Source organism: Manis pentadactyla, chromosome 3 (assembly GCF_030020395.1).
Source record: "Manis pentadactyla isolate mManPen7 chromosome 3, mManPen7.hap1, whole genome shotgun sequence".
NCBI lineage: Eukaryota > Metazoa > Chordata > Mammalia > Pholidota > Manidae > Manis > Manis pentadactyla.
The window spans coordinates 211,312,367-211,333,611 of record NC_080021.1 but is presented as its reverse complement, the minus strand read 5'-3'; the positions used below and the strand labels follow the sequence as shown (position 1 = coordinate 211,333,611).

At 56.8% G+C, this 21,245-nt stretch overlaps 1 protein-coding gene across 2 annotated transcripts in view; it reads right to left on the bottom strand.

The window, feature by feature from the left end:
- The window catches only part of NEK6 (NIMA related kinase 6), a 79,424-nt gene that overhangs the window by 30,853 nt on the left and 27,326 nt on the right, over positions 1–21,245 (bottom strand). For both annotated transcript variants that reach the window (XM_036913977.2, XM_036913976.2), the window contains exons 2-3: positions 9,353–9,471; positions 443–583 (exon numbers count right to left, since the gene is read on the bottom strand). In XM_036913977.2, coding sequence (XP_036769872.1) covers positions 443–583; positions 9,353–9,442 — 231 coding nt within the window. In that variant the 5' untranslated portion in view covers positions 9,443–9,471. The remainder of the gene's footprint in view (positions 1–442; positions 584–9,352; positions 9,472–21,245) is intronic.

Here is a 21,245-nt window from a genome sequence, read left to right as displayed (position 1 = left end):
GACATGGAGGCCAGAAAGGACACTCCAGCCCAGAGTCAAATGGCGCGTGCTGGCACTGGGGCCAGCGGACGCAGGTCTGAGTCTCAGCTCCTGCTCAGCTCACTCTGTGGGCCCGGCGAGTTATGTGCATCTGCACTATTCCTGATCTGAGAACTGGGGTGCCAGCCCTCACCCCCGGCACCGTTGTCACAGCATGCGCCCAGCACGACACAGTATGCGGCTGCTGCTCAGCGCACGTTCATTTCTCGTTTCCTTTACAGCTCGCAGTGAGTGTCCGTAAAAGGAGTCACCTAATTCCTCTGGAGCCCAGGGAGTTGGGGACTAATTTCCCTTGTTTACGGAGGAAGGGGTGAAGTGTGGCAGATGGCCCAAAGCCACAGTGTTTAGACACAGAAGCCAGCTCCTGCCAGGCGGCTGCGGCCCCACCAGGTAGTCGGCTCACCTGCACCTTCTTCAGAGCCACCGTCTTCCTGTCCAGAAGGCAGGTGGCCTTGTACACCTCGCTGAACTGCCCTCGGCCTATCTTCTTCTCGATCTGGAAGTCTGCCAGTGAGCAGCGAAAGGACAGCACGTTTGGGAGCCTCTGGAGGGGAGGGACAGAGGGCATCAGTGACCCACCAGGCAGGACTGGAGGACCTTCCCGAACTCCAGAGGGATCCTGATCACCAGCCCCACTGCCAGAGCCTCCAGCCCCGCACCGCGCTCACCACACCCGCTCCCCCGTGGCCCCTGCTGCAGCCCTCACCACCATCCCTCAGCAGCCCTGTCACTCAGGTTGCTTGCTCCTGCGTCTCCCGCCCCCAGAAGGCTGGCTCTGTGGTCCACTCCAGAATCCTCCGTGCCCAGGCCGGAGCTGGCAAACCCAGCAGAAGCAACAGACGTCTGAGGGACGTGAGCACCAAGGTCACACAGCTGGGTCTCACCTGCTCCATGGCCCTGCCCGTGTAAAACACCCCCGAACCCTGCAAGTCATCCTAAGGCCTCCCTGTCCCAGGGATGAGAAAACCGGGGTTAAGTTTGCAGCCTTATATTCTGAGCCCTTTCTTTGGATAAACTGGCCCTTTATGGTGACTTGAAGATTCCAGAGACTTCAGAGTGACTGTCCGGGGGCCAGCACTGAAACTCACGATAAAGCAGTAGGACCCACCCAGGGGCAGGGCTGCCAGGTGAGGGAACAGGGGGCAGGTACGCCCTTACCACCTGTTCTGACACACATGCAAACACACTCTCAGGAGGAGGAGAGTGCCAACGCTGTGCCCTGGCAGGGGATGGGAGAAGGGGAGAGGGCGCCATGCCTCTGGTCTGCCCGGCGCCAGCCTGGCGAAATGGCCCCCCTCCTGTTGCAGCCCCCACTCTGGGACTGCTGACACTGGGGATCCATCCTCCCCAGCTGGGCGGTGACGTGAGGACAGGGTCTCTGTTGTTGCTTGATTCCTGTGCACAGTAGGAAGTAGAAATGTCCGTCAAGCCGTGGGAACTCTCGTGTGACTGGCAGTCGAGTGTAGGGCCCATCTGCCTGGGTCGCTGGCTGGTAACCTTGGCAATTACACAAGCCACTTGGTGCCTCAGTTTCCTCATCCACAAGGTGGAGGCACAGAGGTGTGCCTGCCTCACAGGGTCACGGTGAGAGTCACATGAGACTGCTATGCCCCCACGTAGTAGGTGCCCAGTGGCCACTGTTGCTGTTGCTGATGGGTGTGGGTGGGCAGGAGTGAGGTCTGGGGTCCTGACTGGCCACACTCACCCTCACCTCGGCCCAGCTCTATGCTAAGGAAACCCTAACGGGCACCCTCCTCCCTGGAGTGAGTGATGAAGTCCGGCCTCACAGCCTGCACTCCTGCTGCCCCCTTCCCTCAGCAAGGTGATGGTGGGGCTGACCTTGACTCTGAAGTCTAGAGGCATAATTACCGCCCCTGGTAGGCCATCTGAAGCCACCCACCTGGGGACCTGAGCGGGAGAAAGGGCTGGTGGAGGAGGAAGACGGTCTCAGCCACCACATGCCAGCGTCTGTCAGGCAAGTTCTCTAGTAACGGAAACTGACCTGCCTGTGTACTGAGCACCCAGTTACAAAAACGAGCAAGCATTTACTGAACACCGGCTGCATGCCGGGCAACCATGCAGCATGCCCTCCACGAATCACTGCCATCCCCATTTCAGGAAACTGAGTCTTAGAGGGGAGGCAGCGACCTGCTTCAGACCCCACAGTGAGTAATGGCAGGGATCCGACCCCAGGACTGCGGACTCGAGAGCCTTCCTCCTTTGTGCTGTACGTGTGGCCTCCCAACTCGATTTGTTTTCTCTTTGAGACCCCACGACTAGCCCGGCCTACATCTCCTGCTGTAGCCATGTTTCTTCTGCCACCTGGGCTGCTCTAAAAGTGGGCCCTGTCTTTGTCCCCTCAGCATCCCCTGAGCTGCGGCCCTGTTTTCTGAATGACACAGTGGAACACGCCCAAAACAGCCTGGTGTGCAGTGGGGCTTCTGTGAGTGCAGCTGGCATCACACACCCTCAGAAAAAGGCAGCCTTCTGGGCACTTGGAGGAAGCACATATATTCAGGAAAACGATGAGGAGCTGCTGTGTATTAGGCACCTACTATGTGTCAGTTACTGTACTAGCTGCTTAGACAGACTTTGTGACAAATCTCCTAACAACCTTGTAAAACAAGGCTTCTTAACCCCATTTTATAAATAAAGAATCTGAGGCGCACAGAGCTAGTCAGTGGGGACCTGGGACTTGAACTCCCTGATGATCTGGAGCCGCTGCACTGCCTGGTGACATGGATGGAGCAGGGTCCCCCCACCCCTCTCTGGGTCTCAGCTTCCCCCTTGGGACAGTTCCGGGTTTGGAGGATATGCTCTCCACGCGTCCTTGCTCTGCGGGCTCTGGGCTTCTCACAATGGCCAGCGGCTGGAGGCCCCAGCACTCTCCGCCCAGCCCCGGGATGTGCCCCACAGGCCATGCCACGCGGCTCCACGCCACCTGGAAGCTCCCAGAGGCTGTGGGTGAAATCCCGGCTCCCGTGGCTGAGACTCTAGTCGCATATCTCCATATGCGATGACCCAGATTTGCATTTCCTGTCAGAACCCATTTCGACCTAATTGGAGGAATGAGCTCGTGTGGCGGGGGCAGGTCACCCCGCAGCAGTACCACACGTGAGGGAGCAGAGTCCTGGGGTCCGCCACTGCCCCCCCAGAGGTGGGATGGGACCTTGTCTCCCAGGATGCCCCGAGTGTAGGTGGGGGCATCTCGGGGCATAGGCTCCTGGGTTCAGCTGCCTGAGCCAGCAGGGTCCTGAACCCAGTTTAACTTAGGGACTCTGGGTGGAAGGTGAAAAGGTGACTGAGCCCTTGCCCCAGAAGGCCAGGCCTCTCTCCGTTGCCACCTCCAAGGCCTCCCTCCTTCCTGGGTCGGCCCTGGGCAAGTCCCACTCCTGCCCCCTGCCACCGAGTGGGGTCGGCCATTGTGGGAACAGCAGCAGCAGGATCCCTCTGAGGCTTCCAGGGGATGACGCTGGAACAAAGGGTCTGGGAGCTCTGAACCGCCAGGCAAACACAGGGCTGGCCCAGAACAGCTCGCACAAGGGTGGTTCAGAGGTCATAATCCAATGGCCCTTCTGACAGCTGCCCATCTAATGCTTCCTGTCCTGCTTCATCTCGCACCCCATGCTGGCTCCTGGGGAAAATAAACCCAACCCCTGGGGCACAGTTTGGCAAAGAGGTGACTGAAACTCCTGGTTTCAACAGTACTGACCCTGGGGCCCAGAAGCTTGGGTTCAAATCACAGATCTGCCACTTGCTGGCTGTGGGCCTTGGGAAGCCCCCTGGGCCTCAGTTTCGTCATCTGTACAACCGAGACGTAACAGCACCCCCTTCAGAGGGTTGCTGGGGGTTAACAGGTCAGTGAGCAGAAGCACTTCGCAGAGGAACTGGAGCACGGGCAATGCCATATGTTTGTCATTAATATGATTGGGACGACTGACTTCGCATCCTATGCACGGACCATCCAGGACTGTTTGCCACTGGACTTTGCTGGACAATGGGCTCATTGGCCTCCCTTTTTAGGGCTGTGCTGTGGCTACTCACAGAGACACTGCTACCAGAAGCCATTTCTGACTCCTCATGCCCCTTCCCAGGGTGGGAACCCCTTAGCTCTCCCCCAGGGGTAGAGGAGATGGGGCAGAAGGCCTGGGAGGAGGTCCCACCTCTGCTGCCAGCCGCAGAGGGCTGAAAGAGGAGGCTTGTACTACTGAAGAAAGACACGCAATCGCATAGAGAGGAGCTGTCAGAAGCAACCCCTGGACAGCAGGAGGAACCCAGCAGACCCAGAGCCCAGCTGGTGACCGAGGTCCCTGAGTCACCTCTGTCCCCAAGCCCACTCTCCCAAGAAAAGCCACCACCCTTCTCAAGCCAAGGCCAGACATGGAGTGGGGCTCTGGGACCACCCAGGACAGCTCCCACCCGAGAAAGCCAGGCTGTCTTCTCCAAGTCAGATCAAATTAGGCCACATGCACCTCCTACCCTATGCTAATTTGAGTTTAAAATGTTTGAACCACAATAAGCCTCAGTATTGACAAATCCTGTTTTCTTTTAAAGCAGGAGCATAAAATTACATGTTAAAAGAATAAAATGCATTCGCCCAATTAATTTTCTGAAATCTCATTAAAAAATTTAGCCTGACTAAGTCAGACTTCTGACCTGAATTTTAATCGTCTTTACACTGAATGGGTCTCTTTTCCCTGTTATTTGCAATGCATCATTAATTTAAGGCAACCATTTTTATGATATTAAAAAGCATACTTCATCAGAATGACATTTCCTGTAAACGAATTTCACCTTTCAAGACACTTGACATTGTGTGTAGGGAACTTCTAATGGATTCAGTATATGTGTATATAGCAATGTGTTTAAAATCTGCATTGTACAAAAGGGCACAATTGACAAAGGGTCCATATTGTCAGACTATTTATGAGGCCAACTCTGCTCATCTCTTCACAATCTGGCTAATTTTAAACCTCAAGCCCACCTTCTCTCTCACAGCCCAATGGCGGGACGGTGCACTGTGGGGCCTGGACTCTCTCTGGCTCTGCCTCCCAACAGCGAAACGGACAAGTTACTTATCTCAGTTTTCTCCCCTGCCAAGTGGAGTTCTGAATAAGACCTAATCTCTGAGTTGGTGGAAGGATGAAACGAGGTAAGTGCCAGGGGTCAGACTGGTGGTATGGCCACCACCATGAGGGCCTCACCTTGGAGGTCTCACCCAGCTCCAGGGGCCCTCAGCCCCTGGGGAGAGTGAGCGAGATGCCCGAAGCATGGAAGGCACCTGATAACAGAACCTAAAACCACCTCGTTTGTAGCAGCTCCCCCAGGGCAGCCCTCATTAATCCAGTGCAGAGAAAGCTGAGCTTAAACATACAGGCGAAAGAGTCCGGGACCAGCCAGAGACGAACAAGCAAAAACTTGAAGGCCGAAAACCATAAAGAGCGTCAGCCACGGCTGGCACACCCCGGTCTTCCCCTCTCTCGGCCCTTCAGCTACCAAGTGCACTGGTTTTCCTCCGGAGGTCTCTGGAATCCTGTCTCCCCGTGACTAGGGCCAAGGCACTGTCTCCCCCCCGGGTGAAGACTGTGGTCTTGCCCACTCCTTGTGTTTTCACCTCACTTGTGCCTGGAGCCCAGCTACCAGTGATCATTCTAAAACCCAAACTCCCTTGTCAACTTAAAGCCCATAATGGGCTCTGCATTTGCTACAGATTCAACTCCAAAGACCTCTCACATAGCCCAGCTGTTCTCCCTTATCTAAGCCCGGGGTTGAGCTCTTGTCTCACGTGACTGCCCCTGCACCTTCAGGCCTGGCCCCTTCCTCCTCCTGGAACTTCCTTCTCTCCCTGTCCTGCCCCGAACTCCTGATCATCGTCAGCCCACGTCATCTCCTTTCCAGAGCTTTCTCTGTCTCACCCTGATTCCTAGGCAGAGTTGGCCACCCCATCCTCTGGGCTCCCTCAGCATCTGTCTGTCTCTCCACAGGGCCCTGCACCTCTCGCACAGTCTTTACCTACGTGTGTGGAGGGCTCCCCAGCAGGCCCACGGCAGAAATCAGACGAGCTCTTGCTGAATTTACAATATTTAGCAAACACTTCCTGAATGTTAATGGCTGTTATTATTTGATCACTAAATCTTATCTAACTACTATCACTGCTTTGGGAAGATTTTCATGAAGATCTTGGCCTGTGCAACACAGAACCGGCGACAGCTGGCCCCACCCTCTGCAAAGTCACACACATTCTTCTCTTTTGGAATAGTGCTGAATATAACTGAACTTGGCACATCCCGAGCAGGTCTGCAAAGATTTTCCAGATGGAAGACACATTAGCTGGGGCTTTCTCAGACAAGAACACCTTTCTCCTTGGAAATTCATGTGCTTCTTAGTGGGTCAGCTGAGCTGGCATTTCATTCCCGATGAATATGCTCTGCAGCAAATTGTAAAATCGTAAAGCATGGGATGTTTAAGCTCTTTTTCTCAACTTCATTCATTCATTTGTTCATTCATTCATTCACTTGAAACCTCAATAAAGACAAGCATGTTCAGTATTCCCAAGCACATGTGAAATTCACATACGATTCTGCCAAGTTCGGCAAACATTTTCATAAATGGACAGCTCGCAGAGCTAGAAAACTCCTTGAAATGAACAAACCACTAGTTTTGGACATGGAAGGTTAACAAAAACCAGAGTGAGATTGTTTGCTGAATTGTTCTTCCTGCACTGGGGTCATTTCCATCTCTGGGCCACTAAGCCATGAAAACTAAAATGTTTTTTAAAATATAGGTGTAAGATCAATGACATACCATTTCCTTAACATGTGTGAAGTCGAATGCCATGCTGGATGTTTAAAATACACCACCTCACTGAGTCTTCACGGCCCCATTTTACAGACGAGGAAACAGGCTGAGAGGTCATTTACCCAATGTCCCCTGGCTGGTGAGGGATAGCTGGGAACCAAGCCCAGACTGGCCCAGAGCACAGCATTTTAGGGGTCATGGAGCCTGGCTCCTTCCTCTAAGGAGGATTTCAGGGAAATAGCAGTACCTCCTGCCATAAAGGAAAATGCCTCTGCTGTCAATTTGAGGTGTTTCTATATCCCAAAACAGGCAAGATTCAGGCTGTGATGTCTCCCCAGATGGTGTTTAAATACCAGAGCTTCCTGAGACTGGGAGAGGGGAAGTGCCTGACTGCTCTTGCTCCTGCCCCAGCCTGCAGGCTCCCGGTGTCCACACCACCACGCGCCCGGGTTCTGCAAAGCTGGCCAGATGCTGGCGACACTGGGGGCATCTCTGCTGACAGCCGCTACCCAATGTCGAGTCACCGTATCTAATTACATGTAGCTATGCCATTACCCGCTCCAACATGTGCGACAAGAGGCCACGGATGTTCCTGCTGCAGCAGTCCCCGCCTCTACGCCCTGTTTGTGAAATAATTACGGGGCTCTCTCCTCTGCCAAATGAGGCTGTAATTAACCCTAATTGCTCGAAATGCAACTGGCTAATTCTGGGAGATTAATCAAGGGGGACTCAATTGTTAGTGAATGACTTAATATGACAAATTGCTACATTACTCGAGGAGGCCCCACTGCCCCCAGCCATCAGTGAGATGTCCTGGTGGACTCTGGACCAGTAGTGTCCATGGGCTTCCCAGCTTTTGGGGATCTGTCCCCCAACATTTCACTTAGGCAATGGGCCCCTGCCTCCCAGCCAGCAATGGGAATGGAGAGTATGAATAGCATAGATGCCCTTGGACCTCCTGTGTGCTTGTATGCATGTGTGCACACATGCACACATAGTATCTACTACCTACTAGTTCACATATGGCCTCTGTGAATCTACAGAGGTGCTCCTTCTTTTGTGCTGATGCAGCCCCACACCAGGCAGTATGACTTGAAGAGAGCTCAGGTGCAAGAGAAGGATTTCAGATTCACCTGTCTCCTTGGCCAGGTGCCTTTGTACAGTGCACAGCCTGTACAACTGTACATGACAGCCCTGCCCAGGCAGGTCAAACACCAGTCCACCTGAAGACCTCCAAAAGAACTAGGCATTTAGATGCAGTGACAAGCCTTTCATGGCTCACAAAGGCAGTTGTCTAAGTCTCCCCTGACGTAGGTCTCATAACCCTGGGACAAAGCAACTATGGACATTACTGTTGATCATTCTGGGATGCCCAAATCTGGCCCTGGCCAGCTGCTCAGTTGGGCTCTGTCTCCTTCAGGCCTTTGCCTGAACAGAGGGCTCTCTGTCCCCTCCAGGCCACTTCTTCAAGGAGGCCTCCCTGGCCCCCTTGTTTGGAGAAAGTGCCATGCAGGAGCTCCATTGGCCCCTGAGTTTCTTCTGCCCTGTTTCTCATCTTTCCCTCCCGTGAGGCTATGTGCTCCCTAAGGGCAGACCTGGGTCTGTCTCACCCACATGGTGGGGGTACACTACCTGTATCTGTGGTTCACTAACGCAGCAGGCACCAAGCGGCTCCTCTCCACCTGGCCAGGGATGGTGGACCTGGTGAAGCCCCACCTGAAGGATGCTCTGTTGGGAGGGGAGGCAGACGCAGGAGCCAGTCCCCCAGGGGATACGACAGCCATTCCCGGTGCCCTTGCACAGGTGTGGGGGCAGCACAGAGAGCTAATGGAGTAGAACAGGGGGGCTCCCAGGAAGCCGCAGAAGCAAGGACTGAGGCTTGGGGAAGTCATCAGGAAGGGCACTCCAGGCCCGGGGAACAGTGTGTACAAAGGCACGGGGTGTGTGAGCAGCTCAGCAGCTCAGGAGCCCAGACGCCACCTTCAGGGCAGCTGCAGAAGGCTGCCTGGCTCTCCGATGATCCACGGAGGGTGAGGTGGGTGTAAGGAAACCAGTGTCCCTGAAGCTCTACTGTTTCTAGACCAAGAGGCTGCTGAGGGCCAGTAAACAGTGAAGACCAAAAAGGCAGGTGGACTTCAGCTCAGAGCGAGGAAGCACCTTCTGACCCCAGGCACATCTTGCCTACCTCCTGCTTTCTCCTCAGGGCCTCCACAACTCCGTCTACACCCACCCTCTAGGCGGCACTGGTCCCTCTGAGAAAGGTGTTCTTTTAACAGGGGCAGGACCCCCAGGGGCAGGACCCGCGCCTGGCGCCCCAGCCCACAGTCTGGCACAGAGGATGCCTGAAGGTGCCTAGACTAGATGGGGCTGTGAGCTCCGTTCCCATCACTGGGAGCATTCAAGAAGAGGCTCTGGCTGCCCAGGGGCGGCCTCCGGTGGCCAGGACGAAGCAGCCTCCTTGCTCAGAGCTCCTTGGAGAATCCCCGGGCACTGCAGACAAAGGGAAAGCGCTTACCTGTGGGTCAGGAGGGTGCGCGGGCCCCAGGGTGTGGCACAGGTTGTTCGGGCTCCCTCCGTGGGGCATGTGGCTGGGCTGTCCTGCCATCCTGCATGCCAGCCTCACAAGGGCACGGGCTGCAAAAGAAACCGAGGGCTTTCTCACGTACACGCCTGTTTACTTTCTCCTCTCCACGGCCCTGGGTGGGGAAGGTACTTTCACACTCCGTTTACAGTGTATAAGCTGAGGTGCAGAGTGGCAAACCTGCCCACGGGTCACCTGGCTCAGAAGCAGCAGGGCTAGGGCTTGACGGCCATGGGACACGCTTTCCCTCCATCATGCGCTCTGACTAGGTGGCTAGGATTATCCCCGTTGGATAGAGGGGGAAACCAAGGCTCTGTGCAGGGAAAAGTCTAAAGGTGGCTCCCCAGACAGCAAACGATGCCAGATTCAAGGGCCAGACTCCAAAACCTTGTTCCTCCCACATTATACTGTCTTCCACGTCTCCTGGGGGGCAGTTCCACCCCCCACCCCCCATCAGCACCTCCACACGGGTGGTCAGGAGAGACCTGGACTCAGACTCGGGCAGCAGCTACAGGAAGGACCCCACATCTCCGTCCCTGCCGGGCCCTGGTGCACCAAACCCTGGGAAGGCCCAGGCTGTGGGCCCTGCTCACAGTCCTGAACAGCCAGGCAGGGGCAGAGCCCTCTTTGCACAAGGGGCAGCCCTCTCAACCTGCAGGGCTGCCGCATCGGAGGCCCCCAGGAGAGTCAAGGATGCGAGCTACGAGGATGCGACCCACTCGCTGCCCTAGTAACCACAGTGGCTATCCCTGAGTAAGCACCTACTATGTGTCTCGGTCTGGGCCAAAGGCCATCTGAATATCACTCCTATGTCCACTCCCAGTGCCTTGGTCCCTGTCCCAGAGGCCTTCCCAGAGACAATAGCCTCTTGGGCAGGGACTGAGGCTCAGGCCCACAGAAACTGGAGGGCCTGAGCAGGGGGCCATCACCTGGCCACCGTTCCTCTGGATACAAGAAGAAAAGTCCTCTTCCTTGGGAGGAAAGCCATGCATTTATCACAAGCATTCTGCAGCCCCTTGCCAGGGCCAGGGCCAGGCCTAGCCTTCCACAATCCTTGAACACTTCCACAAGGATGAAAGGGGCTGAAGCCCAGAAGCCCGGTGTAGCGTGGGCATGCGGTGGGGGCCCCAATCTGGATGTGGTCACTCCTACCAGACCCTGCCCTGGCTGTCCAAAGGGCACTCAACACATTTCAACAGCACTCCTAAGGACTGGCCCAGGGTACAAGCGCGGGAGCCAGAGTTCCTCGGACCTGCTGGCCTGGGCCACCCTTACTCAGGGATCACGGGGGTGAGTGAGAAAGCCAGTTCCCTTGTCCTTGGTTAGGACGCTCTGAGGTATGACTCCCACTCTGGAGACCTGCATGGGGCTGTGGAGGTGAGGAGGTGAGAGCTGGTGTGCATCTCCCGCCTGCTGCCCCTGCTCCCAGGGTGTCCACAGGCAGCCTGGTCTCAGGGTCGGCTTCTGGAGAACTCACATGAGGACTTCACTCTTCCTGGACGGACTCACCTCTCAGAATCTTTACCCTGGTCATCTGCACCCCATCCTACCCCCTCGGTCCAAATCCCAAACTGAGAACCTTCCCCCAGTCCCGTGGGGGGCTGAGTCCTGCCGCAAGCACCTCCTAAGTAGACACATGCCCCATTAACACGGGGGTGTTCTGGGCAGTGGGAAGGGGATTGACACCTTCCTGATCATTTTCCCTCCCTCCCCACTATAGCTGTCCCACTAGAGTGGGTGGTGGGCCAGCCCTCCCAGGCTCAGGGATGTCTATGATGCCCTTTGACCTATGACCTATCAAAGGTGTCCACCAAGCCCTAAGTGAGCCACTGAGCTTAACCTGGGCCTCCCAGCTCTGCCTCTGAAGGTCCCCAAGCCTCTAAAACCTGCACACTGGGATCCAGGGCCCAATCTTGCTGTGCCCCAGGGCAGGTCCAGCTCTTCCCTCCCGCACCTTTCATCAGCTTTTGGGGTAAAAACTGCTCTCCAGCACACCAAGTAGATGACGGCAAGCTAGCCACATGGTGCAGACGGCGCAGACTGCAGATCTCACCCAGCTCAGGCGGGCAGGGCAGCCCTCTGGCGGAGAGCGTGTGCGGTGGGAGGCTGTGTCTGCCCACACGGCTGTGCAGCCTCCTGGCTGTGAAATTGCCAAGACTCAACTGGACCCACAAACATGACATTTTATGTGCCTCACCCTGATGCATATAGATAAAAAGGTAGATCTTCTGCCTTTTTCTCATCTTGAACCAACATCAGGAGGGCAGTATTGGGGTGTGTCTGCACTTTGAGACCTCTGTCCCCCACTCTGCTGCTTCTGCCCCAGTGCAGGCCTCGCCTCCCACCTGCTCCCCTGGGTCTTCCCAAGCCCTCCTCCTCCACGCCGGCCACCGTGGCCTCCTTACATGCAGATGGGACCGCAGCCCCCTCAGCAGCTCCCGCCATCTGAATCTGGGCCCCCCGCTGAAGTGCACACCCCCAGGCTGACACAGTGAGGACCTGAGTATGTAGTGCCCCGGGATAAACAGATAAACGCAAGCAGCTTCCGGAGGCCGCTCTGTTACTCAGGGGGGAAACGTGAGCAACAGTAAACTGGATTGGGAGGGAACAGAATGTAAAATGCGCATGAATTTTAAGATAAAACTGAGACTCCTGCAGGCTCCGCAGCTGCTTCAGGCTGCACCCCCAGACCCCTCAGGCTGACATGCTCACCGTCCTCTGCCCTTAGGGAGACCTCCAGGGAAAGGTTGGAGGAGAACTGTCTTCAGCAAGAAGGTTCCATCTTTATCTCTGAAGACGCCAGAGCAGCGCAGAGGCCAGGCCCCCACGTGAGCACACGCCCCCGCCCAGCTGCCCACAGACCTCACGTGGACTGGAAACCACGGTGCATCGCTCTCAGGACTTCCCTTCCTTTGTCCCACTTCACCCAGCCTTTTGGGACTAGTGGGCCGGGTTGTATCTTGACCCTGTCACTCACCAGCTGGGACCCTGGGCAAGTCACATTTGGTATTTGCGAAGGTCATTCTCCGTGTTCCCTTTGTGGCATTCACAGTGCCCTCCAACATCTATGCCCAGAGGCAGCACCCTGAGGGCTTCCCAGGAGCTCACCCGGGCCCCACCAGAAACAACAGCAATAGCGGCTGGACAGCAGCCTGGCCCTGCTCTAGGCACTTGGCCTCTTAGCCCACCTCATTTTGACTCCATGAGGTGGGGTCTATTATTGTCCCACTTTACAGATGGTGAAACAGGCACAGGAGGTGAAGAGATTTGCCCAGATCAACAGATCACAGGCAGTGAAGCCAGGACTCACACCTACGACGGTATCTTTGCCCACAACCACTACGCTGGCTCCCCACAGGCCCACAGCGGTGGCATACCATCTCCCTTTCCTTGTGTACAGGGCCGTCATCTCCCCACTGAACAAGCCCCCTGCGCTCAGGAGTGGGGCCTGGGCTGAGCGGGCAGGGGTGATCCCAGAGCCAGTGCCCCCGATGGGGGCAGCGTGGATGCAAGTCCCCAGAGCCCTCACCTTGTTCAGCGCAGCACCGAGCTGAGGCAGCACTGCTGTCCCCAGCGCTTTCCTGCCAGACTCCTGGGGCCCTGCTAAGTTACTGTTTCTAAGAGCTGCTCCATCCAGAGCCTATGGAACACGCTGCACCATGCTCCCCAGGAAGGAGGAGGGGGCTTCGCTCCAGGAAAGCAGCAGCCAAGGAGCGCTCCGCAAGTGACAGCCCCCCAGTGCCAGAGAAGGCCACTACTAAGGGGAAGGAGGCGGGCAGGGAGGAAGGAAGGGGGAGGGAGAGGTGAGGGAGGAGGGGCAGAGTTGGAAAGAAGGCCGTGAGGGTTCTCTGAGCACTTCCAGGGGGCCAGGCCTTTCCTGTTCAGCCTGGGGCTCTTGGTGGACCCGTTTTACAGAAGGGGAAACAGGCTCTGAGAGCGGAGGCTCACGGTCAAGTGTCTAGTAAGCTGCAGAGGGGAGGTTTGCTCTCACTGACTCCAAGGCCCCCTGTGGGTCCAAGACGGCCTCATCCTCTGGGGCTCTCCAGGGCTGTGGGACTTCAGAGAATCTGCATTCTGCCTGTCTATACCCAGATGGAAACCCAACCCCGGCACCCTGGAAGTGCCTGCCTAAAACTGCTTTACGGAGTTCAGGCACAGAGAGACCAAGACAAAAAAAGCTACTACGGAGGACGAGACGCAGAGAGCAGGAAAAGACCCTCCGCACACACAGGCACCTCTGGGCCACACGGGGACCTGCCTGTGCCCAGGGCTCCTGCCAAGCTGCAGAACAATAAGGCTGCCAAACCCAAGGCAGGGGCCAAAAATCCGTGGAATGTGACACCCGAGCCACAGGCCACACTAAGCGCCACCTCAAAGAGGGCCTTTCTTCTGCAGGCAGCAAGTGCCCTGCATCTTTAGACGCTGTGGATGCGCGGAGCGGCTTCCCAGCCTGGGTTCCCGGTGCGCGTGTCTACCCGGGGCAGACCAGGACAAGCCTGCGGTTAGGCGAGGCCTGCTCCTGCGCCTGACTGCCTGGGCTCAAATTCTGACCCGGTTTCACTTAACCCTCAGGGTCTGTTTGCTTGCCTGGAAAATGGGGCTAATAGTAAGATCTACCTCCCCAGCGGATTAAACATGTTAATAGATGTAAATTCCTTAGAACACAGCCTGGCGCATGTGAAGAGCCCTCAGAGGCATGAGCTACTATGGGTGTCATTAGCCGTAACTCACTGGACAATCGAGTGATCACCCCCATGTGACAGACCAGGACCTGGGGCTCAAGAGAGGGCCAGGGATTTGCCCAGACACCAGACAGCACAACAGAGCTACGGCTGCCGGCCCCCAGATCATGCTCCCTTTACTGCACTGTCCAGCCTCTTGGGCTCATTCTTGGGCAAACCCCTCCATCGCTTGCACGGACCGCGGCTACGTCTGCAAAGCCTGCGACATGCTCTTCTGGCCCTGGCCGTCGCCAGGCTCTCACTGTAATCTGGGCGCTCTCTGGAAGGGATCAGCTCCTGCACTGGGCTGAACTCTCAGATTTCCCAAGTGGCCTTTCTGATCAAGATTGTCAAGGGGCTTCTTTGACAATCTTTGACTCCTTGCCTCCCACTTTCTGGAAACTTCATCTGGAGGAAGGCTGTGCTCCTCCTTTGCCTTCTGCTAAATGCCACATCTTGCGGAGGCTCATCGAGGCCCTTAGCCTCCCAGGGAAGGATGACCAGGACACCAGGATGGCCAGGAAGGCTCAGGGCAAGACTGGGCTTGGGGCAGGTTTGGGGGTAAGTGCGAGGGTCTCGGTCTAAGTCTGTGTGTTCGGAGGTGCAGCTTCAAACTGTGTGGCATGAATATTTGTTTACATCTCACTTTGCTCCCAAATCATGGTGGAAACAGTGTGTGTAAATGCATGTGCATGTGTAGTTGGGAGTCTTCTGATGGCCACAAAGTTCTGAATCCAGCCACATTCCCGGTCCATCACTGAGGCAGGGGTGTCACGCCCCTTGTTTGGGGTGGAGGTGATGAAGGCCCACGTGGCTCTCAGGTTGGCAGCCTCTGCCAAGCCCTCAGGGGAACCCACAGCTGGCCTTGGAGGGTCAGCCTCGGCTGGACGCTGTACCCCATGCCAGCTTCTCTGGGGGAGGCCCCTTCTCAGACCTCCCAGCTGTGTGAGCAGCTTCATATGTTGTTTTCCCAAGGCAGGAAAGCATCGCCATGACTTTGCTTTCCTACACACACGGTTTTCTTTCCTCCCCAGTGATGCCAAGGGTCAGCGTTGTGCGACACATGCCCACAGGTCAAGCCTGGGAGCAACCGGAGAAGGAGACTCTGCAGGCTTTGTGTTTACACACAAGGCCTGCGGCAGTAAGAGATTCCCACCAGGACTGGCTGGTAGGGAGGACACAGTAACAGCCCCCCACTAAAGCCGCACACACTACAGATGTGCCAGGCACATGCTAAGTGCTGGGCATACCTCCTTCCTTCTTACCACCGAGGTGAGGCTGCTACAATCCACATTGTGCAGAGGAGGAAATCAAAGTTGAGACTGGTTAAGTGACCGGCCCAAGGTCACACAGTAGGCAAAGCAGAACTGACACCTGAAACCCAGTCTGTCTGACTCCCCTAGTCTATCCTGCCCTGGGAGCATGAGTGAGTGAACTGTGGCTCTGGCTGTTGTGGGGGCCCTTCCCCCACCAGCCCCTTCTTTTCTGGTCTTGGGATAAGCAGACGTTACCCATTCATCACTTGACAGGAAGCAGCCAGATCTCAGGCCAGAGTCATGGGGGCCTGGGAGCCGTGGGGGACAAGCCACAGATGGTGTCTGGTTTCCTGACCCGTCTCGTGTCTCCTTAGCCGCCACTCCCGAAGCCACGCACGCTGCTCAGATTCCATGGCTCCATGACCAGCAGGAGCTGCTTCTCTAAGGCCTGGGCCAAGCAGCCCCTGGGAGGCCAGTGCAGCCCCAGCAGAGGCCCGGCCCCCTCCTCGGGGCAGTGGGGAACCTGGAGGCCAGCAGCTGGGTGCCCACCTAGCCAAGAGGGTCTTTCTTCCCACTCAGCTGTCTTCTTGGCACCCTGCCCCGTCCTCTTCCTGCTCGCCTCTCCTCCCGTACCACCCACTCTCGTCCTCTCCAGAGCTCCAGATCCCGAGCCCCCAGGGCACAGGCACTGTAGATTCACCTCGCCCAAATCAGAGCTTCTGCCTGCCCTCTGCCAGGTGCCCATCTTTGCCCAGGGACCAGGTGGGAGCTCAGGCTCACCCCTGGACACCTCACCCTCCCTGCCTGCATCCAGTCCTGTGGATTCTTTCCCCAAATAAGCCTCTACTCACCTACAGCCCCTGCACTGGCCCCTTCTTAGCAGGGTCCCTGCAGTCACCTCCTGCCTGGTGACTTGACCTCTGACCTCCAGCCTACCACAAGAAGACCCCCAACCCCTGAAGACACAGAAATCCCTATGCACTGCTCCCCACCCAAAGCTCTCCAGGAGAAGGCCCATGTGCCTAAGCAAGGCATTCCCAGCTCTGCCCAGCTGGCAGGAGCCTGTGCTCTCGCACTTCCCAACCGCACAGCACCCTGGCCCTCCTGGGCCTTTCCGTACACCAGCCTCTGCCGGAACCCGTGACCTCTCACAGGCAAAGCCCCACTCACGTGTCAGGACCAGGTCCTGGGTCCACCTCAGGCTCAGCACTTTTCGTGGGTCTTAGGAAAGTCCTGCCCCATCCCTGAGCCTCGATGTCCTCATCCACAACCAGGAAACAGCCAGACCCCACAGGATGGGCACCCAGGGGCAGTCAGGTGGTACCAGCCGCCTCCCCACCTGCCGGCTCCCACACCAGCTTCTCCCTGAAGTCGGCTGTTCGGGCACTAACTGCTTCCTTGGCCACCCTCCCCTCCTCCTCGGCTGGCCTTGCGATGCAGGGACTGACCTTAGGAGTCATCTCGACACCAGTGCCTTGCCCAGGGCCCGGCACCCAGAGGGAGCCGGCTGAACGAACTTGTGAGCAGTTCGGTGGAGGGAGCTCCCGCCACCTTCCTGAAGCCCCAAGCCGCACGCGTGTGCCTTCCCACTCTTGGTCTGGGTCTTGGCACAGGCCAAATCAGCAGGCCATTTAAAACAGACCCTGCCTCACACTGCAGGGCTTTCCAGGGCCTTTTTAAAATTGAGAAGGTCCCGATCACCTTTTACTTCCTCATTCTTGCGCAGTAAGACCCAATACTAGGAGAAAAACATGTGGGAGCTGCAAGCATCCCGCGTCCCAGGTAAAGGAGCAGCGAGGCGTTTGGCTTCTGGCCAGGAAGGCGTTTGACTCCGGGACCTGATAAAGGCCTGGCCTCCTCCCACACCCTTTGAAGGGGAAGGTCTGCTTGGGCACGTCCTCTGTGCCAGGAAACTACATGAGGAACCTGACTGTCCTGCCGTAATGTCTGTGATGCCCCCATTTTACAGATGAGGAAACTGAGGCGCAGAGAAGCACAGTAACGTGGCAAGCCCATGCAGCTGGTAAGGGGCATGCCCTGCGTCTGAACCCTCTCCGAGGTGTGGGCTTTAATCTCATTTGCCTGGGGCCATCTTTGCAGACCATCATATTGCCAGGGGAAGCTGGGATCTCACTCTGCTAGGAGCCTCAGACCATTTAGGCAGGCCCACCATCCCCTGGACCCCTGCCCTCCAAGGAAATGAACGTGCTTTCTCTTCAAGGTCAGGGCAGCCTCTGTTCGCTCTTCCGGGCAAGTACTGCCTCCAGACAAACCTGGCTTCTCCTTCAGGGCCCAGCCAGGGCAGTCTCCTCCAGGCAGCCTTCCTGGATTCCCCCCAACTAGTTACACCCCCCTCTCTACAGCCCTTGTCCCCAAGCCGTCACTGCCTGCTCACATGTGTTCCTCTCCCTCAACTGGAGATTTCCTTGAGGGCAGAGACCAAACCACTCAGCAGATCACAGAGGGAGGGCCAGAAACGTGGCTTCTGACCCAGTGTGTAAACACCAGAGGCCAGGAGGGTAAAGCCCAGGGTTCCCTGGCCACCTTGTCCCCGAGGCCACAGGGAAGGGGCAGTTTCAGAGCAGAAATTCCTCTATCCGCAAATCCCGTCTCAGGCCACAGCTATTGCACTAATCAATAACGGGGGAGGCAAGCCCGTCCAGGCTGGAGGGCTTCAGTGTTTGTACAAAGCTTGCCCTGGGCCCTGGTTCAGCATCCATAATCCCGCTCAGTGGCCTCTACACAGGGGAAGTTCTTGAACCCCTGGCCTCCCTAATTTTCCCTCCTGCCCCATTTTAAGGTTTGAAGAACAACTGTTCCTGGTGGAAGAAACTTCTGTAGGGAACCCACGGCTTCAACATCAGGAGGGGGCCCAGGCAGCCAACACTGACCCTGGAGACACAAGAACTGCTTTTTCTGCTTTCTTTGTGACCTCAGGTCTGGTAGAGCCTGGGATCACTCAATGTGAAACCTGCGGGCAGAAAGTCCCTGCCCCCACCTGGACGGTGGCAGAGGTCATGCCAGGCTGATGGCACTGGCCCATGGCTGATCGAGTGGGCGGCAGAGGCCAAGCTGCAGCCAGGAAGGTGCCCAGAGCCCAGGACCTGGAGGTCTCTCAAGTCTGTCTCCCTGTCACTTGATCGGTACACCTTCAGGGCAAAGGTGGCAGCCCCAGGTGGCAGGAAAGGGTGAGAGGTTTCCCCCAGCCGAAGGCAGGGCAAAGGCCAGCACCTTGCAAAGTGGCTCCTGAGAAGCTTGGGGGAAGGTCTGCTCAGCTCAGAGTTGTGGGTGGATGCACAGTGCCAGGGCCTCCGGGGATCTGGGTGGCCTCTCTGTGCCAGGGCCAGTGAAGGAGAGGGGCCCGGCCTGTCTCTGTATGGGATTTCCCCTGCCCAACCCTCCTGTCCCCAGCCACTGCCAAAGGAAACTCCCCCACCACGCGCTGCTCCAAAAATAGCTCCGGCTGCCACCTCTGTGGTGAATGGAACTTGTCACAGCCGCCAGCGAGCCCCATGCTCACCAGGGATTGGAATCTGATGGCGGTGGCCACTAGACAGTCTTGGAGAGAATGTGGGTGTGTCCAGGCTTGGAATGCAAACAGAATCCACTCAGGGACTACCCGGTCCTGCTCCCCTATTCTACCCTCCAGCAAACTGGGGCGGGAGGACCAGAGACTCGCCGAGGGCCCTGAGCCCAGCAGTGGCAGGACCTGGCCAGGACCTGGCCTACTTACCCCACTCCACACTGCACAGGTGAAGAGGTTTGCCCTCCAGGCTCTAGGAATCCCTCTCCTCCGATGGAATAAGGTGCACGGACAGCAGCCGGGGGAACTAAACCAGCCTGGGCTCTGGAAGGGTCCCTCAGCCCTGGCGCCTCATCCCCACTGCTGCCTGGCAAATGCTAAGAAGTGTGAAAGTTCTTGCTGTCCCTTTAAAAGCTTAACCCTTTCTAGTCTTTTCGTAAGTTGCACCAGGACTATTTGTTGCCTCAGAGAGGAAAGCCTTATAGGCAGCGGCCCTGGGTTCAAGTCCTGGTTCTGCCATGTCCCAGCTGTGCAGCCCTGTGTTCTCATGGGACACATGAGACAAGGGACACATGAAATAGGGACAAGAGCAATATGTATGCCGCAGGGTTAGAGGGTTTCATGACATTATGTGAATCAAAAGTGCTTAGCCCTGGACCTGGCACATAACAGACACCCAATCAATGGAGTTACTGTTTGATTATTATTACATCCTTATTTGGCCCCACGCTCCCCCAAACAAGGTCATGGATCCAGGAACTGGGGACTCAGAGTATTTCTGCCTTGCATTCCTTCCATGTCTCCTTCCAGCTTCCTTTTCTGGGTAGGGCCTGTGCTGACGACTGGTACCCCAAGAAGATGCAGACAACCCCCCCTTGGCCCTTATAGGATCCACAGGACAGAGCCCCAGACCATGGGAACAGAGATCTATAAACCAGCAAAGAGTGTGACAAGTGCCTGGGAAAAGGGCTGATGGACTTTCACTTCTGGCCGGGCACGGCCCCAGACAGCTTCTTACAACAGCTGGAGTCTGAGATGGCCTGGAAAGATGGGCAGGATTAGGAGCAGAGGGGAACGGAATTGATTCTGGCAGAGGACTCAGTGGGATCGAAGGCTGTGCACACTTGGGAGAAGCTGGGTAAGGCTCTAGGCCTGCCCCAGCCCCCGCCTCTGAGAAGTGGTCCGTGGCCAGCACCTGCCTCCTCTTCCTCCTCCAGAAGACAGCCACCTACCCCAGCAAACTGCCCCCACTCCCCATCTGCAGCCCGGCCACATATGGCAGCTGAGGCCCTGGAGGGCACACCAAGTCACATCCGGGCACCAGGCTTGGCCACTTGCCAGCACACCTTCCCTGCCTGCTGGGTGCCGGCCCCCTGGTGGCCGCAGCTGGGCCCAGGTCAGTCATCCCCCACCCCACATGGGCCCTTGTGCCTGCGTCCCACCTTGAGGATTGTCCTCCATGACCCAGTTACGTGGGTGTCATTAGCCTCGACCCACAAAAGGGGGCTCCAGACAGGCAGGATCAGGGCCCTCAGTTGGGCACCTACTGCCTAAACATTGTTTTTCTCCTGCTTTGGGGAACTGTTTGCTGGACAATTCCCTCCAGGGCAGAGATGCCCCTCTGAAGGGAGAGTGAGCTCCCACCCAGGACACAGCAGGGTGCCCAGCGGAAACAGAGCACATGGTGTGCACAGGCCCGAAAGAGCCCTCCTCTTCCTCCTGGACCTGACGCCATGGTCACCTTCCGAAAGTCTAAGTGGCTCTGCTCAGCCTCTGTGCCCTTGAACATGTTCTGGTCGCTCCCAGCCTGTCTACCTGGGACACAGAAGTGAGCGCAGACAGGCGTCCCCTCCATCGGGGGCAGGGCTCACGGGGCCTCCTGGGTCACCACAACCCTCCAGAACGACATCCCCGTGGCTGAGCTCGGCTCCTCCACCCCATCCTGCCACCCCGCTAGCACACAGTCACAGTTTCTGGTGGTCCCTGCACCTTCCTGGGTCACATCCCCCTGGGATCCTTGATGACTCCGAGTCCAGACTGGGAAATGCAAGGCCATTTCTAACTCCACTTGGGTGATTTCGCTCTGAGCCCTGGCATGTGGCATGGCAGCTGGGGACACCCAGGGATTGGAACTTTCACTTCTCATTTCCCTCCCCCCACACACAACATCGTGGGTCAGCTCCACAGTCCAGGAGGGCTTTTCTGGTGCTGACCTTTGTTATAAGGCTGATTGAGGATTTGTGACTTGCTGGTGTACTTGAACCTGAGCTCAGGACCCTGATGTGATCATGTGCTCATTTCTGGGGGGAAATCAGATCCTCTGGGTC